General features: G+C 39.6%; 2 protein-coding genes and 1 long non-coding RNA gene across 5 annotated transcripts in view; 1 reads left to right on the plus strand and 2 right to left on the minus strand.

The window, feature by feature from the left end:
• Positions 1-10,097, minus strand: part of Bbof1 (basal body orientation factor 1) — a 54,472-nt gene extending 44,375 nt beyond the window's left edge. The window contains exons 1-3 of one of the 3 annotated variants that reach the window (XM_063241004.1): positions 9,926-10,096; positions 6,336-6,570; positions 1,963-2,028 (exon numbers count right to left, since the gene is read on the minus strand). In XM_063241004.1, coding sequence (XP_063097074.1) covers positions 1,963-2,028; positions 6,336-6,570; positions 9,926-9,981 — 357 coding nt within the window. In that variant the 5' untranslated portion in view covers positions 9,982-10,096. Of the gene's footprint in view, positions 1-1,962; positions 2,029-6,335; positions 6,571-9,925 lie in introns of all 3 variants that reach the window. The other 2 variants (XM_023566108.2, XM_003472308.5) reach the window with 2 other exon arrangements.
• The window catches only part of Entpd5 (ectonucleoside triphosphate diphosphohydrolase 5 (inactive)), a 41,053-nt gene continuing 24,138 nt past the window's right edge, over positions 10,078-26,992 (plus strand). The window contains exons 1-2 of the mRNA XM_005004818.4: positions 10,078-10,187; positions 12,324-12,399. The gene's annotated coding sequence lies outside the window, so the exon portion shown is untranslated. The remainder of the gene's footprint in view (positions 10,188-12,323; positions 12,400-26,992) is intronic.
• LOC134474178 (uncharacterized) lies at positions 18,655-25,634 on the minus strand. The gene is made up of 3 exons (XR_010044834.1): positions 25,068-25,634; positions 24,817-24,899; positions 18,655-18,886 (listed from the first exon to the last, which is right to left on the minus strand). It is a non-coding gene; the product is annotated as an uncharacterized LOC134474178 (long non-coding RNA).

Genomic DNA, 26,992 nt, shown 5'->3' on the forward strand with positions numbered 1-26,992 from the left:
GGTCCCCATGACTTTGAGGCCAGCCTGCGCTATGTAAGCAAGTTTAAGGCCAGCTTCAACTACATAGTGAGACCCTATTTTTTTAAAAAAGATGCTTTATTGGAGCACTAACTGTAGTAACAAAAGACTGAAAACAACACAATTATCTGTTGAAAGGAAACTTCTCTGAGCTGAATGTTGGTGCCACCCTCCCACCGAAATCATACATTAAAGCCCTAGTTTCCGGTGGTATGTATGTGGAGGTCCAGCCTTTGGAATGTAATTAGCTTTAGATGTGGCCCAGAGGGTAGAGGTTCCGTGAGGGCAGTGGCACCTTCACAGGAGATGAACTTGTCCGGAAGTTTCACTCCCTCCATGTGAGAATACAGGAAGGAGGCAGCTGGCTGTGAAGCAGAAGGAAGGCCCTCACCAACAACCTAACCATGCTAGTGCTCTAACTTCAAACTTCAAGCCTCCACAACTATAAGAAACAACTTTTTTGAGAAACAATTTTTTTTAAGCTACTCAATTTACTCTGTCACGGAAGCTCATCTGACTTAAGACAGAGACCATTTGAGTAAAATATTCTATATCCACACAATGGACTACAATACAACTATAAAAAATAATGCACATATACATAACTATCATATACACATACATATTGTCATGGTATCTCCAAAAAATACTATTAACATGGAAAAAAAGATACAGGTCTTTGCATTCTTTATGCTACCTTTTATTTGAGAAAGAGGAGGTATGGTATATATTTATACTTATTAAAAACATAAGTTAATATATATATTTTGTTTTGTTTTGTTTGAGAGGCTGAACTTGTTTATGTAGCCCAGGCCTCAAACTCACAGGGATCCTCCTCCTGCCTCAGCCTCCTGAGTGCTGGGATTATAGGCTTGTGCTACCATGCTCTGCAGTAAATATATATATATATATATATATATATATATATACACACACACACAAATATTCCATTAAAAAGGATTACTTACTATATAAAATACATAGATAGAGGTTAGATTTCTTAACATAAACCTTATTTTGTAGTGTTGGTATATTTTATGTAAATGCAATAACTATAAAATTTTACATGTAAAATCACATTTTTTTTAACTTTTTTTTTTTTAACAGTACCCCCCAGCCCCCGTAAAATCACATTGTTAAAAAGCGAATTCTAGGCTGGGTTTGTAGTTTGGTGACAGAGTGCATGTTTAGCATGTACAAGGTCCAGGATTCAATCCTTAGCACCAATTTTTTTTAAAAAAAGCAACCTCTAAAACTCAAAAGCAAAAGCCATTGCTGAGTCAGTACACAACCTCACAGAAAATAGTTTCTTTCTGTGGTACTGGGGATTGAAGTTAGGCTCTTCATACGAGGCTGCTTCTCCAATTCCCCTCACTTTTTCAATGTTTAATTTTAATTTCTTGTTGCTGTTGGTACCAGGGATGTAACTCATGACCTCACACTTACCAGACAGATACTTATGCCACTGAGCTAAATCCCAAGCTTCAATTTTTAATTTTAAAACAGGTTCTCATTAAGTCACTAAGTTGTCACGGCAGGGTTCAAGTTTGCAATCCCTCAGAAGGCAAAGAAGAGGGTAAATGGGGCTGGGGATTTAGCTCAGCGGCATAAGCGCCTGCCTTGCAAGCAGGCAGTCGTGAGTTCGATCCCTGGTACCGATAAAAAGGAAAAAGACCAAAAAAAAAAAAAAAAAAAAAGAAGGGGTAAAAGAAAAATGCAGCCAGGAGGGAAGGGAGAAGGAGAAGGATGTAAAAAAAGTAAGATGTGTTATGTACCAACTCTTCATGATGAATGTCATCATTATGTGCCACAAACATGTACCAATAAAAAAAATCTGCAATGCTTGAAATGACAAGTGTGTCACCCTGCCCCCACTCTTTTCACTTATTGGGTCTTACACACCTGAGCTCACTAGAGACTTGACTACCAAGTAAGTACACATACCAGTTTTTCCTTCTCCTCTTGGGCTTTTTCCTTTGTTTCAACCAGTTGCTGTTGCAGCTTTTCAATCTGTAGAAGACAAAAATAGAGTCGGAAAGATGAACAAATTTCTACGTCTTACCTTTATTCATGTTTTAGTGTCTTACATAATATTAAGACTTTTTAAAATATCAAAACCTTTAATGTCAGAAATGAAGTGAGGTAAGAGAGTGGGAGTGGTCAGAACTTCCCAATACACTTAATCTGCTATTGCCAGTTTCCAAAAACCAAGCCACCATCACAATTACCCGGGTAACTTTTTTCTTTAAAATTATGGTTAAAAAACATAACAAACCAGATGTGGTGGCACATGCCTGTAATCCCAGCACTCAGGAGGCTGAGGCAGGAGGATCACCATGAGTTTGAGGCCAGCCTGGACTACATAGTGAGACTGTGTCTCAGTAAAACAAAAGTAACAACATTATATTTACCATGTTAACCATGTTTAAGTATACAGTTTAGTACACTTAATTATAGTAAATTATACTGTTTACATTGCTGTACAAAAAAATCCCTAGAACTTTTCATCTTGCAAAATTGTAATTTGGTGCCTATGAAACACCAGTTCCTCCCTTTGTTCCTCTCTAATCCCTTAGCAACCACCTCTTTGTTTCCACAATTTGACTACTTTCTATACATTAAATGAGTGGATCTCTTGTTGCTGTCTTATTTCATTTAGCATGATATTCTTGAGGTTCACTCATGTCACAAGATTTTTTTTAATCTTTTTGAGCCAGAGTCTCACTGTGCAGTTTAGGCTGGCTATGAATTCACCCGGTAACCCAGGCTGGCTTCACACTCACAGCGATCCTTTTGCCTCAGCCTCCTGAGAGCTGGGATTACAGACATGTGGCACCACACCAGGCCCGGCTGCTGATGTTAATTTTAATCAGTTAGTTAAATTTATAGTTTTCCAGGTTCTCCATTTAAAAATTGCTCTTTTCATCTGGCGTGGTGGTGCACACCTGTAGTTCCAGCACTCAGGAAGCTGAGGCAGGAGGATTGCTGCAATTTCAGGACCAGCCTGGGCTACAAAGTGAGTTCAAGGCCAGCTTGGACTGCATAGCAAGATCCTGGCTCAAAAAAGAAGGAAAAAAAAAAAAGCTCTTTTCCATTTGTAATTACTATGTAATTTGTGGGGCCGTATTTTGAGAATTTGCAAATATTCTTCTCCTTATCAAACTTTCACCCACTCCATCTAACATTTATAGATAACTTTTGACTGATTCACCTACTACTATAATGCCAAATGGTAATTTTCCTTTTTTTTTTTTTTTTTTGTCTTTTTCCTTTTTATCAGTACTGGGGATCAAACTCACCACTGCCTGCTTGCAAGGCAGGCGCTTATGCTTATGCCGCTGAGCTAAATCCCCAGTCCCTCTTCAAATGGTAATTTTCCTAACTCCAGCATTCCTTAAAAATGTATCAACTAGCATTCCACTGTAAGGAAAACTTTACTTGGGGATGGGGATTTAGCTCAGCGGCATAAGCGTCTGCCTTGCAAGCAGGCAGTCGTGAGTTCGATCCCTGGTACCGATGAAAAACGAAAAAGATATAAAAAAAAAAAAAGGAAAACTTTACTTTTACTTGTTTTGCTTGCTTCTTCATTTTGCGGTGCTGGAGAATTGAACACACAGCTTTGTATATCCCAGCTAAGTGCTCTATTAACTGACCTATATCCCCAGTCTTTAATGTATGCATTGATCTATTAGTAGTGTGAATTCATGATAATCTATTATTGTCATGATTACTTTTGCTTATCCCAGGTTTTGAAAATTCAAGACCCACTAAGCTGGCCCCTGTGTCCTTTAACATTTTTTTACTTTATGACACAATAAGATAGTCCTGTTATATCTTTTATATATCTTGCCCCAGTCCTGGAATCAATAATTTCTCTAATCAGTTCCAAGCATTTCTCCAAGGAATGCTGGTTCATTTTAGTAGAGAAGTGGAATAGCTTTTACACTAAAGATTCATTGACAGTTTTAGAATCAGGGGACACAGAAGTGAGATATGGATGTAAATACTATCTTAGACCTGATTAAGAAAAATCTGGAAATTGTAAAATAATAAGTTGGCACAGTCCTGAATTATACTGGACTGTTTCAATTAATCTTATTAATAAGATTGTTTTATGATTGACTCAACAAAGCCTAAATACAAAAACTCATTCTTAAGAAAAACTTCCCTCTTGAAAAATTTATAAGAAAAGCACTTAATTTTGTTCAAGATAAAAGTTTTCTAAACATTTCATAAAATGTGCAAATATTGTACTGTTTCATAAAATGTGTAAACATCATATTGTTTCATTAGTCTGAGAAGCTGAAAGAAAAAACATATATATGTATATAAAAATAGTTAAGATAGTTATACTACTGATTTCTCTGAGTTCGCTGAAGAGTAAGATTGGTGCTGGTATTGTTCAGATAATTGAACACAGATGTCTCATGCTGTGGGTGAGTGATTTGGGGATGACAGTATACAAAGTATATACCATTGATGTCCCTGATTAACATGTTTTGAAATTTTGTTGTTTTTTTTTTTCTTCTTTCTCTTTCTTTCTATCCTTGAATAACTTGAATCTGGAAAAAAATCCCCTACTTAAAAAAGAAAGAAAGAAAATAACATATTTCCAGAACACAGCAGAATGGGTAATAAACTATGGTCAATGCCCGGTTTGGTGGCTGTGCCTGCTGCCCAAGCTACTCAGAAGGAGAAGTGAGAGAATCATTTGAGCCTAGAAGTTCAAGGTTACCCTGGAGAACATAGGGAGATCCTGTCCCAAAACAAAACAAAACAAAACAGCTAGTTAACCAGGATAAATTTAATCTATTTTTTAATTCCTTCCAAAATAGTTTCTGTGGTTTATTGTTGCTTGCTTGGTGTTGGCAATTGAATTGAACCCATTGCCTTGACTATGCTAACCATGTGCTCTACAACTATGCTACATCCCTAGCCACAGACCCTTGTTTTTAATGGGAATCCCTTGTTGCAAGAAAACATTTGCTACAGCCAGATGCTAGTCTGTAATAGCATCTGCAGATGACAACCTGAAAACATAAGTGATACCAATAAATACAAATCATTATCAATTAGTTAATACAGGACACAAAGCATTTATGGAGTAAATTTTGAAAATAATGTTTATGGTTGGTGAAAAACTTACTTTAGAATAATGTATTTGTAATAGCTACTGTTCAAAGAATTGTTTTATTTTATGCATGTATCTATTTATTTTGAGACAAGGTCTCACTGTGTAGTTCAGGCTGACACTGAACTCACTATGCAGCCCAGCCTGTCCTCGAACTCAGTGATCCTCCTACCTAAGCCTCCCAAGTGGGATTATAGGTGTGCACCACTATGCCAAACCTTTCCAATTTACTTTCAATATCATCTTGAATTTAGGTTTTATTGCTACTAACTATAAGGCTACTTTCTTTATGGATTCATAAGTAAATAGTAAAAGTAAAAAAAAAAAAAAAATATATATATATATATATATATATATATATATATGGCAGGAAGAATACATCCTGAACATAGTGGAAATTTCTTTGGATTTCCAAGTGGTTTATAGAAGCAGAAAGGAAAGAGAAGAATTTGGTGTAACTATATGATTTGGGGCTATCCACTCTTTCTGAGAGTTGGTTTCTTTGCAAAATAGGAGCAACACACAAGTGTAATAGTGCAGAGCTGTAATCCCAGCCGTGGGACACGAGACGCAAAAGAATCACAAATTTGAGGCCAGCCTGAGTAATCAGGGAGAACTGGTCTCAAAATAAAGGAATGAATGGACTAGGGATGGAGCTCAAGTAGAGCACATCTGCCCCAGTACGAAGAAAGAAAGAAAGAAAGAAAGAAAGAAAGAAAGAAAGAAAGAAAGAAAGAAAGAAAGAAAGAAAGAAAGAAAAGAGAAGCAATATTGTAGCTAAATGCGTTTCTTAAAAGGATTGAGTAAAATAATTCAGGCACAGCACCCAGAATAACTCATGACACCTTCCGGATGTGGTGGCACTGCCTGTAATACCAGGACTAAGAAAGTTGAGCCAGGAAGATCAAAAGTTCAAGCCCAGCCTGGGCAACTTCTTGATTTACAGAGACTGTATCTTGAAATTAAAAAAAAAAAAAATTAAAGGCCTGGAGATGTGAAGGCCCTGGGTTGATCTCTAGTCACACACACACACACACACACACACACACACACACACACACAGTTAACTGTACAGTCTTTACAAGATTCCTTGATCTCCTGAGGTTTCAAGGAATTAAAATTCTTGAAAAATATAACCAGGCCAGTTACTACAGAGGTAATGAAGGCTTTCTACTTACATACCTACCATATTATCTTTTTCCTGCTCCTGCCTCTTCATATAGTTTAATATAGACATGGTGTCTTTCTCCATTTTATACTGTTGTTTCTTAAAGTCTTCATTACTTTTGGCAAGTCTCCAGCAAACATCACGATACTCAGTCCTAGAGAGTTCCGTGATCTCCAACCTTCCCTCCCAAAGGGAGGCATTCGCCTTGGCTTGATCCACCACAGAGATAGAGTCATCTATTTTTCCTATTTTCCTGCATGGGAAAAGGATGTTGATAGTATAGAACTGTGTCTACTATATCAGTGAGCAAATATTGTTGCATGAACGGGTTATGTAATAATAAATATATATTTACTAGTATTCACACACTTTCAAGTAGGTACTGATTCCTGGGAGAAGAGAGCTATAGAGTATCTGAATTCTATTTTTTTTTTTTTATTGGTACCAGGGATCTAACTCACAACCACCTGCTTGCAAGGCAGGCGCTTATGCCTCTGAGCTAAATCCCCAGCCCCCTATGTATACATCTTACCCGAGTTACAACCCCAGCCCTTTTAAAAACATTTTTATTTTGAGAAAGCCTCGCTAAATTGTTCAGACTGTTTGACCTTCCCAAGTAGTTGGGACTATAGGCATGCATAACCATGTGTGTCTCACAATCTTTCATTTACCTCTTTCTTTCATATTTGAACTATCTTTTCTATTTCTACTCATTTGGTTGAGAATTTTGGTTCTCTTCACTGGAGACCTATTCCCTAATTTGTTTCTTTTTTCATGAGGATACACTATTAAGGTACCTGTAATCTCCCCATTCGTGCTACCCCCAATTTTGTTTTGGGGTTTTTGTTTTGGCTAGGCCTTGTATAAAAGAGTAAGTTACTCTGGCAAATACAGCAAATATTTTGTTAGCTAGTACTACAGTGTGCAAGACAATAAAAATGTCTGAGAGACAAATATCATTCACACGAAAGTGGAGAGAAAAAATATAGAGAGTAGGGTTGTGGCTCAGTGGTGAAGTACTGGATTTAATCCCTAGTACCATAAAAATAAAATAAAATACATTGGTAAATAATAAAAGGATAATCCAGGTACAGTAGCACATACCTGTAATCTCAGCACTCGGGAAGCTGAGGCAGGAGGATTGTTGCAAGTTTGAAACCAGCCTGGGCTACAAAGTGAGCTCACGGCCAGCCTGAACTGCATAGGGAGTCTCAAAAAGGCCAAAAAATGATAATAAAGGGGTACATTCAAAGATTAAAGTGATAAAAGGGAGCTAGCTAAGGTGGTACATGCCTGTAACCTCAGTACTCAGCAGGCTGAGGTGGAAGGATTGCTGGGAATTCCAGATAGTGTGGGCTACATAGTGAATTCAAGGCCAGTTTGAACTACATAAGCAAACCTTGTCTCAAAACAAAAGCAAAAAAGTGATAAAAGGAGAATTTTTTTTTTTTAGCCAGGTGTCACGGCATATTCCTGTAAGCCCAGTACGGAGAGTCTGAAGTATACATAGTGTGAGTCCAGCATGGGCAACTTAGTGACTTAGCAAGATCCTATCTCAAAAGACAACATAAAAAAGGGGCCTGGGGTTGTAGCAGGAAAGCACCGGGTTCCTCAGTATGAAAAAAAATATTTATTGAACAAACAAAATTGTATGGTAGGTACTAGTTAAATGTAGAATATATAAAAATGTCACTTTATTGGGGCTGGGGTTTAGCTAAGCAGCATAAGCACCTGCCTTGCAAGCAGGCAGTCGTGAGTTCCATCCCCAGTACCGATAAAAAATGAAAAAGACAAAAAAAAAAAAAGTCACTTTATTTACCTACTAAATACTCTCACACATTTTTTTTTTTGTCTTCTTCGTTTTTACTAGTACTAGGGATCAAACTTACGACCGCACACTTGCAAGACAGGTGCTTATACCACTGAGCTAAATCCCCAGCCCCTCTCACACATTTTTGAATAGACCTTTTCATAATGCACTCCTCAGTCCTGGGTTCTCAGCACCTTCCCATTCCTACTTTTGTTCTCTTCAGATTAGGGCCAGCCCCAGCCCCAGCCCCTCACCCCCAGACTGTTACAAGGTGTTGACCTCAGAATCTGTGATTTAGACACCAGTAATAATCACCTTGTTGTAAATCATCCAGCTGCCCTCTGAAGGTACCAGAATAGTTAATGCAAGAAGTTAGACACCTCACATAGAAGGACCACTATTATGGTTTATACAGAGAGTATACCCCAGAGATCTCAGGCACTCACAGCTGATGGCTTTGGAAAAGGCTTAGTGGCAGTACTACTGACTTGCTATTAGGAAGGGGGTCTTGGTGCTGTGGGTAGGGTAGGAGGCAACTAGTTTGGGGGCATGAGCTGAAGGGGCACATATCATTCCTCCTGGTGCTCCCTTGTCTTTCTGTTTCCTGGCTGCCATGATGTGAGGAGTTTCCTTGGCCCACATCCTTCTGCCATTACTTTCTGCCTTGCAGCCAGATGGCCAAGGATTTAAAACAGACCTTTCCTTTCAATTGAGTGTCAGGTATTTTGTGCCAGTGAGGAGAAAGATAGTATATCCACTAACAGAGACTGGAAAAACAAAACAAAGTTTCTGAAACACGGAACATCCAAGGAGTAAGAGGTCTTTTAGCCCCAGTGGTCCTCATTTTGCACATCCGCACTGTAGATGGATGGGGGTGGGAGAATCCCAGGGCCTCTGCAAGGAGCCACATTCCCAGGCCCTTTTTCTCTCTTTATTTGGAAATTGAGTCTAATTTAAATCATTAAGTTGCCCCCAGCCAAGCTTGAATTTGAGATTCTCCTACCTCAGATTTCCAGAGAATGTCTTATGAGCTGGTTATCTATGGATGATGGGATTATAGGTGATTTGATTTATACCTTTGGTAATTTATGTTTCCCAACTTCCTGTACCAAATATGAACATAAATGAGTTTTGTTTTTGAAAAGCTTGGGATCAAATCCAGGGCCCAATGCATGCTAGATAAGCTCTTCAACACTGAGTTACAAGCAAGTTACTTTAATAAACATCACAAATTAGTTGTCCCATATTCATTGCGGGGGCAAGGGGAAGTTTGGACACTGCGTAACTCCAACGAATGAAACCCCTGAGGTGTCTACGGTTGCCATACCACCCTGAACGCGCCAGAGCGCCAGATCTCCGGAAGCTAAGCAGGGTGGGGTCTGGTTAGTACTTGAATGGGAGAAACCCATGAGGTGACCAACAAATCAAATGGCAAACCAACAGCAACTCTTGAGTCTCTAAAGGGTTAATGCTAGAACATTTACCCACTTTGTCAAGAGGCTCTGATAATTGTTCATAGACTTAACCAATTTCCCAATCTGATCAAATCCACTGTGAAACAAAAGGGATTCCTGAAAAATCCCAAGGAACTAAATTCAATCATCCACACGAGGTCATTTCCTAGTAGTTCAAGACCATCTCAACTGCATAACAGAGACCTCTCAGGCTAGGACCAAGAAGGAGTAACAGGAGCTGTCCTTAGAGCCCGGGAGAGCTGGAGGAGGCAGTGGGCTGGCGAGAGGCAGCAAGTGAGCCAGTCCCCAGATTCGGAGGAAACACTTAGGCGATTTCTCCTTACTTCTTGTTTTTGCCTTTGCTCTTGCCTTTCTTTTTGTCCTTTCTCTTCGATGGCATCTTGAGTGCTTTGGTTGCCTGGCCGCGGCAGCCACGGCCAGCTCAGTCTCTAGGGAAACGAGCAAGCCAGCGCGGAGCGCCCCCTGCCGGTTTGCCGGCGCGCGGAGAGCGCATGCGCCGTGACGTGGCCGCGCGGTCTCCGCGCAAGGAGCGAAGCGGAGAACTCGCCGAGGGCGGCGGGCGGCCGCGTTAGTGGGGCGGGCGCGGTGAGTGTACGATCCGCTGCTGTGCCTTCCTGGGACTGGGATGGGCAAGTGCCGGGGAGTGGGAGCCGAGCAGCCCAGGGTTGTAGGGTGGCGCCCTGCGATCCGGGCATCACTGCGGTGAGGACGCCCTCACTCGGGAGGCTTGTTCCGCGCGCGTCGGAGCCTGGCTACCTGTCTTGCAGTTTCCCTTTTCGCCCGCGGGTCGCGTCCTCTCTTCCTTCCTCGCAGCGTCCCTGCCCCTGCCTCTGCCAGCCTCAGGCACTCCCGCGCTGCCCGACTCCTGCTTTCCTTCTCTTTGCTGCCTTCTAACTCTTACGGATTCTGTAAGAGATGGCGCACCAGCGGACATCCCTGGCCAAACATTTTCTGAGAGGCAATTGAGGGCTTTTTCGAATGTCAACCTGCCTGGGCTCCCTGCTCTGGGGCATGATCGGGAGGAGAGTCCTTGACCGCCTCGGTTCTGAGTGGCCACTGCCGTCGGTCCAGGATCGGCCTTGTATTCCTCCCGCGCCCACAGTCCCTTTTTCTTCAAATCGCATAGTTCAACATGCTGCCCCCTCCAATTCTGATCACACTTCTGAAAAGGAAATTCTCAAATGTGTTCTGTTTTTTAGAGGAGGAGTTCTGTGATTATCCTTTTAAGTCACTGACTGTGTCGTTAAGGAAGACAGGTATTCTGGCTGCCAAGTCAGCAACAGAGTGGTTAAAGCTCTGCTGTGCGTTATCCTTTATTTCAAATTGCGTTTACAGTTCCTTTAAAGCATCATTGTAGATCCTCCTTTTTCATTTCTTTAGGGAGAGTTTAATCCATATGCCTCTTATGGAGATTTTTAGCTTCTAAATCCCCCACCCCTTTTACTTTTTTATTTGTTTTTTGGAGACTCACTAGCTAGTGCAGGATAGCCTTGGACTCGCTTATGTAGCCCAGGCTGACCTTGAACTCACGACAGTCCTCCTGCTTCAGCCTCTCTAGGGCTGGCATTATAGATGTGCATCACCTACCCGCCCCTTTTGCTTATATGTAGTTTGGGGGGGTTGTTTTTTTGTTTGTTTGTTTGTTTGTTTTTCCTTTTTATCGGTACCGGGGATTGAACTCACGACTGCCTGCTTGCAAGACAGGCGCTTATGCAGCTGAGCTAAATCCCCAGCCCCTGTAGTTTCTGTTTCTAAATTCTGTGACTACAAGAAACGTGCTGATCTGGTAAGGAACTCTAAAAACTTTGTTAGATGTACCATCTGCATGATATGGCTTGTTCTGACTGCACTGGTGCATTTTCCCCTCAAATTGTGTGTCACGCTTTCATGAGTCCATGGGTACAATTGCCATACGCTAAAAGGATTACCTCTGATGTGAAATCTATAAAGTTAAGATTAATGTTTTATGTCTCCAAGTTTTGCAACTGGTAACTTGCATAAAAGAAAGTAGTGCATTTTCTATCACAGACGTGATTTTAGAATGTATTTGGAATTCACACTAGAAATTGGTTGCTTTGTAATATGAAAGGCAATCCAGAACTTATTTTGACATAAACACATAGATTCTTTTATATACATAAAATATGACTTTATAACACATGCATACTACCTTAAAATATTTTATAGTTTATTTTATTATGCATAGACTATGTTTGATTTTGTAGATAAAATTATTATGATGTAAATATAGCTAAGAAAAATGCCAAGAGTTTTTACCCTGGTAGAGGTGGTTCTAGAATCTGCAGTGTTGGGGCTGGGGATTTAGCTCAGCGGCATAAGCGCCTGCCTTGCAAGCAGGCAGTCGTGAGTTCGATCCCTGGTACCGATAAAAACGAAAAAGACAAAAGAAAAAAAAAAAAAAAGAATCTGCAGTGTTCTGAATCTCCATATTCTCTGCCAAAGAACTGAATTTACTAATCAGCTATCTGTTGGTCACAAATAGCTGATGGTACAGATAGTAAAGTGGGAAGTTGCTGTTTAGCCATTTATCTGGTAGTATTTCATCCCACAATTGCTGGTAGATAATTTTACTGTGATGTTTCAGGGATTATTTTGCTGCATAAATTTGCTTTTGTCGTTTAGAATGCTAATGTTTTCAAAACTTGGAACAAGCCCCTTAGTGTTGTACTAACTTGTGTTTGTAATTCTTTTTCTGCCCAGTTCTAGTTCCTGGCCAACATAGAAATGTTGAGTATCTTGGCTGAATCCTCATGCAGATGGAATCATTATGGTCCTGGTAAGTACAGCAAGTGTTCAGACATAAGGTAACATCTCCGTTAGCTTACCTCTGCACAAGTAATTCATATGTTGTGGGTAGTGGTTTTTTTTGTTTTGTTCCATCTCTGAAATTGCTTCTCTGTCTTTTGCTAAGTGATATGCATTTTTCTCTTTTCAGTAATTATATTACCTTCAAGTGTGGTTTTGTTGAAGATACATGTAGAGTTTAGTAGTATGTTTAGAATTTAGTATTCCTGTGCTGGGGATATAGCTCAGTGGCATAACACTTGCCTGGCAAGCTCAAGGTTCTGAATTTGATTTCCTGTACCAAGAAAAAAATTTTAGTATTTTTTTTTGTTTTGTTTTTTGGTATTTCCAAAACCAGGTTTACTCTGTTAAGTCATCTGTGACTTTACTGTGGTTTGCTTGGAAAAACCAAGTTTCTCTTCATAAATCATCCTAGGAGTCACTTGATAGCTGACAATACTCTCTAGATACAAAAGAGTAGGTAAATAGCTTTCAATATTGTTTTCACATCAAAATCCTGAGTATATTAGTCAGCTTACTGTTGCTGGGATAAATTAAGTGACATGTATAGTTTAAAAGAGGAAGGGTCTATTTTGGCTCACAGTTTCAGACATTTTAGCCTATAATCAGCTGACTTTAAGGCAAAAACATTATAGAGGAAGGGCATGGCAGAAGAAAACTGATTAAGCCATGATAGGCAGAAACAAAAGAGATAGAAAAAGATCCATTAAGGGAAGGGCCACTCCACAACCTACCCAATACACCAAGAAGTATGTTTTGTTAATCTCCGAGTTATTTCTTGAGCAAATCAGCTTGACAAGATAACAACCACAGGTCTACCTATCTCTTGTTAACTTGATGTCCAAACATATTCTTTAAACTATACTTACTCTCCAAGTAAAAACAATAATTCTACTCAGGATGATATAATTAACTCACTTACAACCTGAACCACACTAATTCCTTTGCCAGAGTCCCAGCATTTCCAATGTTGCTTAAAAGTTCAAATCCTGAATAAAACATTGATCCCACAGGAACTATCCCAAAAAATCAACAACCGGGATCTCATCTTATTAAAAAGCTTTTGCACGGCAAAAAAGCCACCAATGGAGTAAAAAAAACAACCTGCAGTGTGGGAAAAAAATTTTTGTCAGCTGTTCATCAGACAAAGGACTAATAACCAAAATCTATAAAGAGCTCTAAAAAATCAAATCCCCCAAATTCACACCCAGTCCAAAAAAATGGGTATCTAAAATGAGTAGACACTTCTTAGATAAAGTAGAAATGACAGATAAAATGTGAAAAAATGTTCAACATGACTGGTTATTCAAAATATGCAAATTAAAACAATGCCAAGGTTCTATCTCACTCCAGAAAGAATGGCTGTCATCAAGAATTCAACCAGTAAGAAATGCTGGTGGAGCAGTAGGGAAAAAGGAACCCTTCTCCATTGTTGGTAGCAGTTTAGACTGGTACAATCACTGTGGAAATTCCTTAAAAAACTAAGACTAGCTGGAGATATAGCTCAGCAGCACACCTGCCTGCCCGGCGAACATGAGGTTGTGAGTTCAATCCCTGGTAACAAAACAAAACAACCCTAGGGCTCCCATTCAACCCAGCTATTTGCCTTATTATCTTCCCAAAAGAATTAAAAGCATCATACCATAGCAATATATGCACAGCCATGTTTACAGTGGCACAGTTTGTAACAGCTAAATCTTGGAAATAGCCCAAATGCCCATCAACCAATGAATGGATAAATAAAATGTGGGTTTTTTTTTTTTTAACACAATGGAGCACTGATCTGCCATAAATAAGTGTAAGCTTGAGACATTTCTAGCTAAATGGATGCTCCTTGAGACCATACTCTTAAGTGAAATAAATTTTGGACACACCTTCAAATATTGCATGGTTTCTCTAGTGTATGAAACTAAAAATATGAATAAGGACCAAAATGAATAATAAATATTGGGAAATGGGAAGAAAATGTTCAAATAAGGAGAACAAGGGAGGTGGGAAGGGGAAAAGAAAGAAGAAACACACACACACACAAATAGAAGGAAAAACTGGAAGCAAAGCTTTTGTAAATAAAAAGGAGAAGAGGGATTAGAGGGAGGAGAGGGGACTGGGAAAAAAAGAAGCAAGATATATCACATATACCTGTAATCCCAGTACTTGGGAGGCTGAGGCAGAATGATTGCTGTTTGAGGCCAGTCTGGGCTACATAAGTGAGTTCAAAGCCAGCCTGCATTATGTAGTGAGACTCTTGTCTCAAAAAAAGCCCCCCACCAAAGATATATCATGTATAAGTACAAACTGCTATGAATAATGTTATCATTATGTATATCTAAAATGTACCAATAAAAACAGTTCAAATCCAGTCTTCTCTGAGACTCAAGGCAAAATCTTACCTGTAAAATTCATAAAGCAAGTTATATTTCTAAAAGGTGGAAGGGTAAGCGTTCCTATTCTCAGAGGAAGGAATAGGAGAATACAAAGGAATTGGAACAAAGCAAGATCAAAGTCCAGCAAGACAGACATTAAGTCTTGTAGCTTTTGTCCAAGACCCTGGATGCGTGCTGGTGAGATGTAAACTGTGGAGGTTTGGTACAGTCCTGCCTTGCCCACATGGCTGGCTCTCTTTGCTGCCTGCATCTTTTCTTGATAGATTTTTCACATTCCTCATGTGTCCAATTTCCTGGGGTCTCCATTGCACCTCCATGGCTTCATAAATTTCCCTCTGATTCATAGGCTCCCAGCAGGAACTTTAACTCTGTTACCATTGCTTGACCTCTTAGGCTTTCCTTTGAAATCTGGTTGACCATTTTGAACATTTTACATGTGCAATTCAGTAGCATTCATTATATTTACAGTAGTATAAAACTATCACTACTATATATTTTTAAGACTTTTCCATCAGCCCAAACAGAAACTCTAAATGTCAAGCAATAGCTCCTCATTCTTCCCTTCCCCACCCCTGGTGTACATCTGTTTCTATGAATTCGTCCAGTCTAGATAGTTCATGTAAGTGAAATCATACAATATGTGATCTTTTGTGTCACTGAATGTTGTATTCAGGGTTTACAAGGGAAAAGATTTAATTTAAGACATAATTTAGGGGCTGGGGATTTAGCTCAGTGGCATAAGTGCCTGCCTTGCAAGCAGGCAGTCGTGAGTTCGATCCGTGGTACCGATAAAAACGAAAAAGACAAAAAAAAAAAAAAAAAAAGACATAATTTATAGGATTATTTTATAATATTTATCCAAAAAAAAGTCAAATGTAAAAGACTGTGGAAGATCTGTCCACACACTATAGAGACCCAAAGAATCCAGCTGAGGACCTGGATGCCATGGTAGTGTCCTATATGAGTTCAGCTGAAGACCTAGAGCCCATGGCAGCGTCCTCCATGAGACTAACAGGAGGCCTAGAGCCCACAACAGCGTCTCATGGAAGTTTGTAACCAAGATGTGCTCTGGAAGCTAGAGAGTTTGCACCAGCAGGATGAAGGATCTGTGTCAGCAGGCTGAGGGAGCTGCACTGGAGCCAGGAAATGACACTCAAGGGTAAGGACTAGAGCTCTCCCAAAAATAACTGTAGGCATCCTCAGGTACAACGAGGACTCACGCTCCTCTGATAAGAAAAACAGCATGACAGGCTTTTCGTATCAGGAAATCCAGTGTGAGAAGCTTCTTCAGGAAAATCAACAGCATACCATCTCCCCTTCTAGTTTTGTTTTTTTGGATTTTTTTTGGTACCAGTAATTGGTTTTTGTTTTGTTTTTTGGTACCCGGGATTGAACTCACAACCTTGTGCTTACCAGGGAAGTTCTTAAACCACTGAGCTAAGCACAGTTCCTGTATTAGGAATTGAACTCGGGACTTTCCTTCCACATACCAGAGTGCTTCTTTTTATGCTGTTGGCAATGATCCCCAGGTGGTCCTTCCATACCAAGAGCCAGGCTGATTCAGTTCAGCTGGGTGTTCCAAATTGACCATTCCTTAACCCACCAAACTTTGCATAATGTTTTCAAGGTTCAGCCATGTAACATGAGTCAACCAAATAATCTTCTGTTGTCCCCAGCATTGAGGCACGTGCCTGTAATCACTGCACTTGGGAGGCTGAGGCAAAAAGATGTCCATGAATTCAAGGCAAGTCTGAGCTATGTAGGGCTACATAGCTAGACCCTCCAAAAGAAATTATGTTGAGAGCTGAGGATGTGTCTTAGTGGTGCCTTCCTGGCAAGTGCGAGTTTTAAGTTTGAACCCTTCTACCAAAAAAAAAATTTATGTTGTGTGCGTACACCATATTTTGTTCATCCATACATCTGTTGGTGGACACTTGGGTTGTTTCCACCTCTGGCTAGTGTGAATAATACTGCAGTGAATATTGGTATAGAGCTATTTGTTTGAGTTCCTGTTTTCAGTTCTTGTGGGTATGTATCTAAAGGGTTGTCCCCTTGAACCTCATGTTCACACACATAAGGGGTCACTCATTGATCACATTGTGGGGCAACTGGTATTTGAGTCCTCAACAGACCATGAAAAGATCTCATAAAATGCATAAACTTGATTTTATGCACTTATGGGTTTGTTCTTTAGTCGCTGCTCTTCCATTGACACATACGTATTTACATACATACTAGTATTACATATGTGAAATGCATATGCTTATATTTCACAGGGAATACGATTTGCTTCTCTTGCTGTCATTGACTTTATAAATGAACTGGTTCAGTGCTAAGAGTGGCTGACGTAGTTTGAGGAAGAAGAAAGTGTGAAAGATGGAGAAGATCCAGTATTAGAATGTAATTAGAATGTCAGGAGATGAGCTTGTAATCTGATTTCCGAAGGCTGAACAGATTGGAAATAGAAGTGTAAAAAGAGATGACTGAATTGAAAATAAGCCTACTAAGTCAGGCATGGTAGTACATGCCTCTCATCCTAGCAGTTAGGATTGCTGTGGGTTCCAGGCCAGCTTGAACTACATAGTGAGACTTTGTCTCAAAAAAAAGTCTACTGACAACAGAGAATTTTGTTCTTATGGTTATTCCTGTCCATTTTCTATAGGTTGAAAAAGTGACACATTAGTTGAGGAAACAAAGGAAAAAGAAGGCTGGGCGTGGTGTCAAACTATAATCCCAGCACTTGGGAGACTGAGGCAGGAGGATCGCTGAGTGACATAGTGAGTTCAAGACCAGCCCTGCCCAGCAAGACCCATTCTTAAAAACAAAAACAAGCAAAAAATTGTAATTGTGTAAAACTCCTATTCCTTTATGCGTTAAAAAAATACCTTCATACTAGTTCTACCTACTAGTTTCATATTTGTTACATTTTTCATTTTAAAAAGTTTGAAGCAAATAGTTATTTTTCTGTTGATAATAAGAAAGGGAAAATGGGTCTTCGCTTCTCTTCCCATGTCAAGCTGTAGTGTAGTAGTATGATCCTTGTCAGTTACTCTTCTGCACATACAGTATTCCCTCCTATGTCCAAGGGGGATACTTTCCTGGACTTACCAAACCCTATATATATCGCTTGTTTTCCTAAACATATTTTAAGTGTACTAAAGTTGAACTCATAATTAGGCATAGCAAAGAGATTAATAAAAATAACAATAATAAAATACCACAATTATATACTGTGGTAAATAAAACAATATACTCTAATGACAATTCTTTGAAAGTTATAAATTGTTTATTTTTAGAATTTTCTAACTAATAATTTCAAACTGATTGACTGGGGATAACTAAAATTCTAGAAAGTAAAACTATAAGCTCCTCCCACAGTATTTATGGGCGTGGAGGTAGGGATAAATTATCACCTCTTATTTTTATTGTTTGTTCATAGAGTGGCGGAGTAATATGAACCCTTTCTGATTGATAGTACAATATTTTCCTCATGTAGCGAACTTTGATTTTTAATGAATGGGTAAGAAAGACTATGCCTTGTGAAGAAGCAGGAGTAGTAGACACTTTCTCTGTGAAGTGATTATTGTAGCTATCTCAGGACTAAAACAAATGGGAATTGAAGGCATGTACTGCCTGACTCATTTTAGTGAATACCTAAATGGTTTTATTGTACATAATGGGCCTGCCTGTTGGATATTTGTCTAATAATGTTTTGATTGAAATGGAATAAGTATTCTGTTTATAAGAATTATATATTTGTTGGTTTTACCAGTGTGTCAGGTTTTTTTTTGGTTTTTTGGTACTGGAGAGCAAACTCACAACCTAGTGCTTGCCAGGCAGGCACTTGTACCACTGAGCTATATCCCCAGTCTACCAGTGTGTCAGTTTTAATTCCTCTATTGGTATATTGGCTTTCTTGTTTCTGAAACAAAATATTTGACAGCCATACCTTAAAGGAAGAAAGGTTTATTCATTTTACAGTTCTGGTGAGTTCAGTCTGTGATCGGCTGGCTCCAACCCAGATACACCATGGTGGGAGAGATTGGTGGAGGGGAGCAGCTCATCTCATGGCATCTAGAAAACAGACATAGAAATGGAGAACCAGGATCAATAATCTTCCTGGTCACACCCCTAGTGACCCACCTCCTCTGACTAGGCCACACCTCTGAACACATAAGACTTCCAGAATACATTCAGATGCAAATCACAACATTCCACCCCTGGCCCAGAAAAGCTCATTTCCATCTCAGTATGTAAAAAGCATTTAGTCCATCTCTAAGTCACCAGAGTCTTGTCAGTTACAGCACTGCTGAAAAAGTTTCAAGTGCAAAGTCTCTGAGATACAAGAGCTTCTATAAAACTCAAAGATAATTAAATTTCTCCAGCTACAAGAGCATAGGGTAAGCATTTTCATTCCAGAAAGGAGAAATAGAGGAATAGAAAAGAATCAGACCAAAGTGAGACTGAAATCTAGCAGGGCAAATGTTAAATCCTATAGCTTCATGTCCAGCACCCAGGGCAAGTTCTAGGTAAATGTGAGCTCCCTGTCCCCTGTGGACTTGATGGTTGCAGCCCACATGGCCTCTCTCTTGAGGAGGCTCCAATTTCTGCCTGTGACCTTCCCTGGAAGACATGCCACATTTTGGGCATCTCTAGCTTACTGGGATCTCCACTGAATCTTATGCTTCATTGTCACAGTTTCATGAATTATCCTTTCAAGGGCACATTATTTGGCCTCCCAGGGTTTCCTCTGAAATCTGAGTGGAAGACTTCATGACCCCACAATTCTTGCAGTCTGCATGCCTGTAAATTCTGTTAGTGTGAACAGTAGCCAGTTCCACATGGACCACAGCTACAGTGGTCTGTAAGTACCTGGATGACTGAATGTGGGAAAACACTTTCCTAGATAACCCTGAGTGAGCAGAATACCCTGGGACTCTCTTCTTAAAGCTGAGGCTGAGGATTTAGCTCAGTGGCATAAGCTCCTGCCTTGCAAGTGCGCAGTTGTGAGTTTGATCCCCAGTACCAAAAAAAAAGCTAAGTCTATAAGGTATTTACATTTTTATGCCCTTGAACCTGTGATGGGCGTGGTCTTGCTGATTTCTGAAATAACAACAAAGCATCTTTATTTTTGTCTCTGGGAAAGCTACTTGGCTTCTTTTTAGTGGTACTAATCCTTTCAGCAGCCACGCTCTCCTCAGCCCCAGTTTGCAGGCACTTCTTTTCTGAGGCAACTGAAGTTTTTAAAAAGTCATCCATTTCTGCTTTTTGTTCCCGATTCTCACTGCAAATACAGCTAAAAGCATCCAGTAATACCCTGCCTGAATGTTAGACTGCTTCAAAATTTCCTCTGCCAGATCAGTTAGTCCACTACCCTTAATCTCAGTCTCAGACAAAGTTTTAGGACACAGGCAAAATATAGACAGACTTTTTGCCAGAGTGTAGAATGTGTGGTCTCTAGTCCAATTGTCATTCAAGTCTGAATTCTGAGCCTGGTTTTTACCATTTGTGTTCCTGTCATTGTTCTGGTCTTTTACACTCTGACTAAAATCATCCATCAGACTCTGCTTATAGGGATTCCTAATTGACATCTCGAAACCTTGGCAAACTAGTCCTATAAACTAGTTCCAAAGACTTCCAGACCACATGATCAGATACAGTCTCAGCAATGACCGGTTTTCTTTGGTGCCAATTTTCTGTATAAGTCACCTTTCCAATTGCTGGGACAAAATATCTGACACCTGTCACTTAAAGGAGGAGGAGTTTTTATTTGGCTTCTGGTCGTGGTGGATTCAATCCACAGTTGACTGACTCCAAGGCAGAAACAGAAGAGTAGAAGTGCATGGTTAAGGAAATCTGTCTGTCTCATGGCTGCCAGGAAGCAGAACATGAGAAGGAAGAAGCCAGGGACAAGAATACTGTATTTCCTTTTGCTGTGCCTATAATCCTGGCACTTGGGAGACTGAGGCAGGAGGATTGTAGTGAGTTCAAGGCCAGCTCGATCTATATAGTGACTTCTAGGCCACATAGTGAGACTCTGTCTTAAAAAACAATGCACCCTTTCAGATCATGCCCCTTTTAACTTACCTCTTCCAACCAGGCCCTACCTCCAAACTCGTGAGACTTTTGGGAGACATTTCAGGTCCAAACTAACAATTGGGAGTTAAGGTATTTGATCTAAGGGTTGGAGGCACCTTAAATGATGTATCCTTCAACTAACTGCTTTGTGAATCCAGTCTGGACAGTACATTCAGATTTAGGTCAAGATTCGAGGCAAGGAGCTTCTGTGTCTCACCAGTTTGAAACAACTTATGTTATTGGAAAATTCTTCCTACTCAATCTCTTTTTGTGCTCACAAATCTTCCTTTTTTTCTCTTTTTTTTCCTTGTCCCTCCTTTCCATTCTCTCTTTATTCCCCTTCTCATTTGAACATTTTCTTCCCATTTCTAATATCTGTTATACATTTCAGTCTTTATTTACACTTTGTTTCTCACACTAGAGAAGCAATGCAGTATTTAAACATGTGTGAGCTGTGGGTGGTGATGCCTGTAATCCCAGCACTTGGGAGGCTGAGGCAGGAGGATCGTTGCAAACTTGAGACTGGCCTGGGCTACACAGTGAGCTCAAAGCCAGCCTGAACTCCATAGTGAGGCTGTGTCTCTCACAGACACAAACATTTATTTCAATTACTGACTGTTCAGAAATAATGTTATAAAATCCTTTAGTTTTTTTCAAATCTCTGACAACTGTCTTATCCTTATCCACCCATGTCCAAGAATTAATACTATCATTGTATGATTAGAAATCTTTTCCACACATAGCATAAAATTTCTATTCTGTATATTAACAGAATATTTTTACTCTGGATCTTCACTTGTGTGTCTTACTTGACTAGCATTCACTTTGTTAGATTTATTCCAGTTTTAACTGATTAAAAATACAATGACTGGGGCTGGGGATTTAGCTTAGCGGCATAAGCACCTGCCTTGCAAGCAGGCAGTCGTGAGTTCGATCCCAGGTACCGATAAAAATGAAAAAGACCAAAAAAAAAAAAAATACAATGACTATTTTCAAAATAAATACAGTGACTCATTTACTTTCTTAATACTCAAGTGTATTTGACTGATGTGAAACGCCGTAGTTAAATGTAATTTCACTTAAGAAATAAGCAGGACATCGAGTGAATTATGGTTTTACTGATTTTTATTCTTTTCTTGGGGGCCCGGTGACACAGGTTAGTGATGGAATGTTTGCCTACCATGTACAAAGCCCTGGGTTCTATCCCCAGCATTATTTATTTTTCCTTAAGTAAAATATTGATCTATAACGGAAAATAGAAAAATTCAAGCAATTGGATATATTTTCAGAGAAGTTAAGTCATTATGTTTAATTTTTACTAATTTTCTTTTCTCTTTTCCTTTTTTTCTTTACATTTTCTTTAGTGCTAGAAATTGAACCTAGGCCTTACACATACTTTCAAGCTAAAAGTTAATATCAGGCTGGACATGTTGCTCAGTGGTAAAGTGCTTGCCTAGCCTGTATGATGCCCTGAGTTTGATCCTTAGTACCACAAAAATTTAATATCATTTTTTCCAGGTGTGGTAGTATGCACCTGTATTCCCAGATGCTCAGAAGCCCAATGCAGGAGTATCACTGGAGCCCGGAAGTTGGAGGGCAGCCTTGATGACAAAGGAAGACCCCCACCTCAAGAAATTTTTATTTATTATTTATTTATTTTAAAGAGGAAAAAAACAAAACAAGCAGAGCAAAGTAAAACAATGCAAATAACACAGGATTTCAAAAAAAGACAAAGGATGAGGAAAATTTTGTGAAAAGAAAAAAGATTTTTAAAATGTCAATATCATTGGAGTAATGTTTTCAAAAAAAGTCTATAAGCTGTTGATAAAAACATCTATGCATATACACACATATACACACACACACACAATTGTTTGTATTTTCACTAGCAGAGTATAGTGCACTACTAGTAATATATGCCATATAGTCTAGGTACCATTTCGATTTGCACTCTGATGTTTGCACAGTGATATACTTGCCTAACAACAATGCATTTCTCAGAATATATCTCCATCATTAAGCAGTGCGTGACTGTACTGAAAAAAATATCATACTGAACAGACTGGTTTATTTGGTTTACTTTTCTGGAGAGAGTCACACGGTGTTGGCCATCGTAGCCTGAAACTCCCAGGCTCAGCCATCCTCCTGCCTCAGCCTCCTGAGTAGCTAGGACTGCAGGTGCATGCCAATGCGCCTGCATGCAAATATTCAATACAGCTTACAGTGGCCAGCCTTCAAGATGATTCCCATTGGTCTTTATCATGTCATGCAATTGTGTAATGCCCTTGTACATTTCCTCAGGATTGGCTTGTATGACTGTTAGAATGTAAGAAAATGGTAGTGTACACTCTTATGGCTATGACATAGAAGACACTGGTTCTTCTGCCTTGCTTCTGTTGGATCACCCAGTCTGGAAGAAGCCACCACCATGTTGTAGAAAAAAGACACTTGAGCCAATCTTCAAGAAAGGGTGACAGCTGTACCCTCTGTCCTATGTTTATCATGTCTGCCAACTCTGCATTTTAAGTAAGAAGGCTTGTTTTATTTGGTTTTTTTCTCTAGCACCTAGCACTTAGTAGGCATCGACACACATTTGTAGAGTTAGATAAATGAGTAGTCTTAATAAAACTCTCCACTCCAAAACATCCCATATATAATTTCCAGGGACAGTTATATATTTGTGACATTCTCTTGTTCAAAATCTAAGTGCTTTCCTGTTGTCTGCAGAATAAAATATGAACTCCTTAGCTGAGGTTTTGGGACTTTTCTATTCCCCCAGCTATCTGACCTTAATCCTTTATTTCTACTTTACTTCATATTACGGTTAGTCAAAGCAATCCAATCCATTCACTATTCCCAGGAGTTCTCCTCCCTTTTCCACATTCATATCTTGATTCATATTGTTTCTTTTTCTTGAAACGCCTTCCTCTCCTATTCTAATTCATTTCCCTCCTTAGGACCCCCACATGCCACCTTTTTCATAAAGCAGTCTTGAGTGTCTCAGATGGTAGTAATCTCTCCCAGCTTTGGCGTCTCTAAGATGCTGATTGCTTGCTGCCTGTCACATTTTCACATTATGGATATTTACTTACTATAGTCTGTTACAGGGCAGGTCTAGGGTGATTCGTCTTTGTATGCAGCACTCATAAGTATAAGTAGGCAACCGGGGACTTGTAGAATGGCTAAATGAATGAATAAATTAGTAAAAAAGGGACCTGGCCAAGATCCCCAACTGCCTGTATAGTGGTATGGCAAAGGATAAAATAAGAAACAAAGACGAATCTAGTAATAATGTGGAGCTGGGAGGTCAATCCCTCAGGAGGGCAAAGACCAAGGTACCCCAAACCAGCCACCCTTATTGGGTATATTGGGTATATACAAGGGCTAGCAGGGAGATTCCGAGGTGATGACTCAGCAGGCAACGGATAATCCTAGGATGGCTTAAGAGCATGGAGATGATTTTATGCTAACAGGTTTAGTTGAGTTAGTTTTAGTGGGTGAAGAGGATGGCCCACCCCAAAAGAGTAAATGGGAAGTCTCAAAAGGGTAATGACATAACCCCAAACCTCCATTTATCCTTAGGGACATATGCAGAATTAGCCATTGTGAATTTGTGGTCCCCAGCACAGGTACACTATAGTCTTTTTTTTTTTTTTTTTATCGGTACCAGGTATCGAACTCACAACCAGGCGCTTGCAAGGCAGGCACTTATGCCACTGAGCTAAATCCCCAGCCCACTATAGTCATTTGTTTACTTGTCTGTTTTTTATTTTTTCTGGTAGGCCAAGGTCTCTCCAAGAGCTAAGCCTATCTGATTCTTTTGTATATCTAGATTAGCACAATGCCTGGGAAGTATTAGATGCTTATTAATTGGAAATTCAGTGCCCAGTTTTCTAAATTCCATTTTAGCCAGGCATTGTACATACCTGTAATCCTAGCACTCTGGAGGCTGAGGTGGGAGGGTTGCTGAGAGTTCAAGGCCAGCCTGGACTATACAGTGAGACTCTGTCTTAGAAAACAAGCAAATAAACAGATAAATAAATTCCATGCCATGGATAGAAAGTACTGAGAAGTACTTTTAACTTTTCTGCTATTTGATTAACATAAAAACAACACAGAATCCAGTTCTTGAGCAATTTCTGGCCTGTGAGCAATAATTCTATTAGTTGGCACTTACCTGTAATAAAGTGGATGAATCAGTCATGTTCCTGAGGAAAGGTGGAGAAGGGTGGAGTGAAGGTTAAAGAGGGAGTGAGTTAGCAAAATCCACACACTTACAAACCAGCACAAAGGTGACTGCTTCGTGACGTTAGCATGATTCAGTAGAGCTCAAACGGGAGCAAAGAGCAGAGGCAATCACCAGTGAAAGCGAAAAGTCACAGCAGACAGGCAGACGTGAACAGGTAAGCACCTGAGTGGGACCCTGGTCCTGTGCCATTGTGGTTCCTCAGGCTCTGGGAAACAGGGAAGAAGGGAGGCCAGAATCTAAAGCTTTGGGATGCCTGCGTGGGAAGGACTAGTGTTTGCTACAGGTGTAAAGAAACACTGAAGAGACCTTAGAAGGAGATGAGTGACGAACACCAGCTGGCACCAGTGTCTCAAAGGAAAGAATTGATAAAAGAAAATTAAAGACTTTTGGCGGGATGAATAAAAGATAATGAGCCAGAGATGTTAAAAAACCAAATTGTGAAAACAGTGGGTTTAAATATACTAATACATTTTTTCCAAGTCTATTTCAAAAAAAAAAAAAGAAGCATTGACTATCTGCATTATTTTGAGTAGAATATGAAATCTAACACATTTGGACAAGTGACACGTTTATGTAACTGACACAGTTAGAGAAAATCTTTCCTTAGCAGCTTAGAATCCTAATCTTTCAGTGGTTGGGTGGTTAATCATTTGGAAAGAAATTAGATATTATTGAGATCAGATCTAGTTTGATACTATTGTATGTGATGGTATACTCAACTATTTCAAAGAAAGAGACATTATGGTAGCTACTATTAATATCTGGTTATTTTGTTGTGAAGTAGTGTTGTTTACATTGTTCTGCTGATCTGCTTTGTTCTGTCCTCTTTTGTCTTAATCTCTTTAAAATAAAATTTTAAAAAAACTCTTAGAAAATATAAAATCAGGGGCTGGGGACTTAGCTCAGCGGCATAAGTGCCTGCCTTGCAAGCAGGCAGTCGTGAGTTCGATCCCTGGTACCGATAAAAGCGAAAAAGACAAAAAAAAAAAAAAAAAAAAAGAAAATGTAAAATCATTGGCAACCCACTTGGGAGCCCTTTTGTCTCTCTCTCAGACAGAAGCTTTCTTTCTCTCAATAAATACTTCTACTCTTTAAAAAAGGATAAGATCCAGTGTCTGAGTTATAGGATCTTTGTTTATCTCTAGTATGTTTTAGCACGATTGAAGCACTACAGGTACAACAGAAACAAAATCCCATACAATGACTGTTTGTTTTTTTAAAAAATTATTAAGAGAGGCACTTTGCCATTAATCCTCCTCGAAATCCTCTTCTGCACTTTGAATGCACATATCCAATCATCATGCCTTTTCAGAAGCAGTTTTACAAGTCTTCTTTTGTGTCTAGTTGTGTTGTGGCTGCCTAGACATCCTGAATTAATTCAGAAGCATCTACCTTTCATGGTTATTTTGGCTTTGGGGAAGAGCCATGGTGCCAGATCCCACATACATAAGGAAGAGGACACACCGTGATGTTTTTATGGTCTGCTTCTGCATTGAGTAGCACTGCCAGTAGCATTCACCATATTTTTTACCATACCTCATAAAGACACAAAAGAAGGCTTCAGAAGAGCAAGAACAGAGGGATAAGTGTTTTCAAAGCAAGAGGCAGTATTTTGTGTCTTTCACCATAATAATTTTTTTTAAATTTAAAACATTTACTGTATATTTTGATCACCCCTTGTTTAGTTTACATGGGAGACAGAAGTGGGGGAAAGCAGGAAGTGTGAAAAGTAGTCCATTCCATGATGTATTGGAAAGCCACTGGTTTGGAAAGTGCTGTGGAGGGGATCTGGGAATGCGGGGAGCAGGGAAGGGCCAGGGAAATGCTACGAAAAAGAAAAGGAAGATAGAAAA

This window comes from Cavia porcellus, unplaced genomic scaffold (assembly GCF_034190915.1).
Source record: "Cavia porcellus strain 051 isolate PalLab524CR breed Dunkin Hartley unplaced genomic scaffold, mCavPor4.1 scaffold_31, whole genome shotgun sequence".
Classification (NCBI taxonomy): Eukaryota; Metazoa; Chordata; class Mammalia; order Rodentia; family Caviidae; genus Cavia; species Cavia porcellus.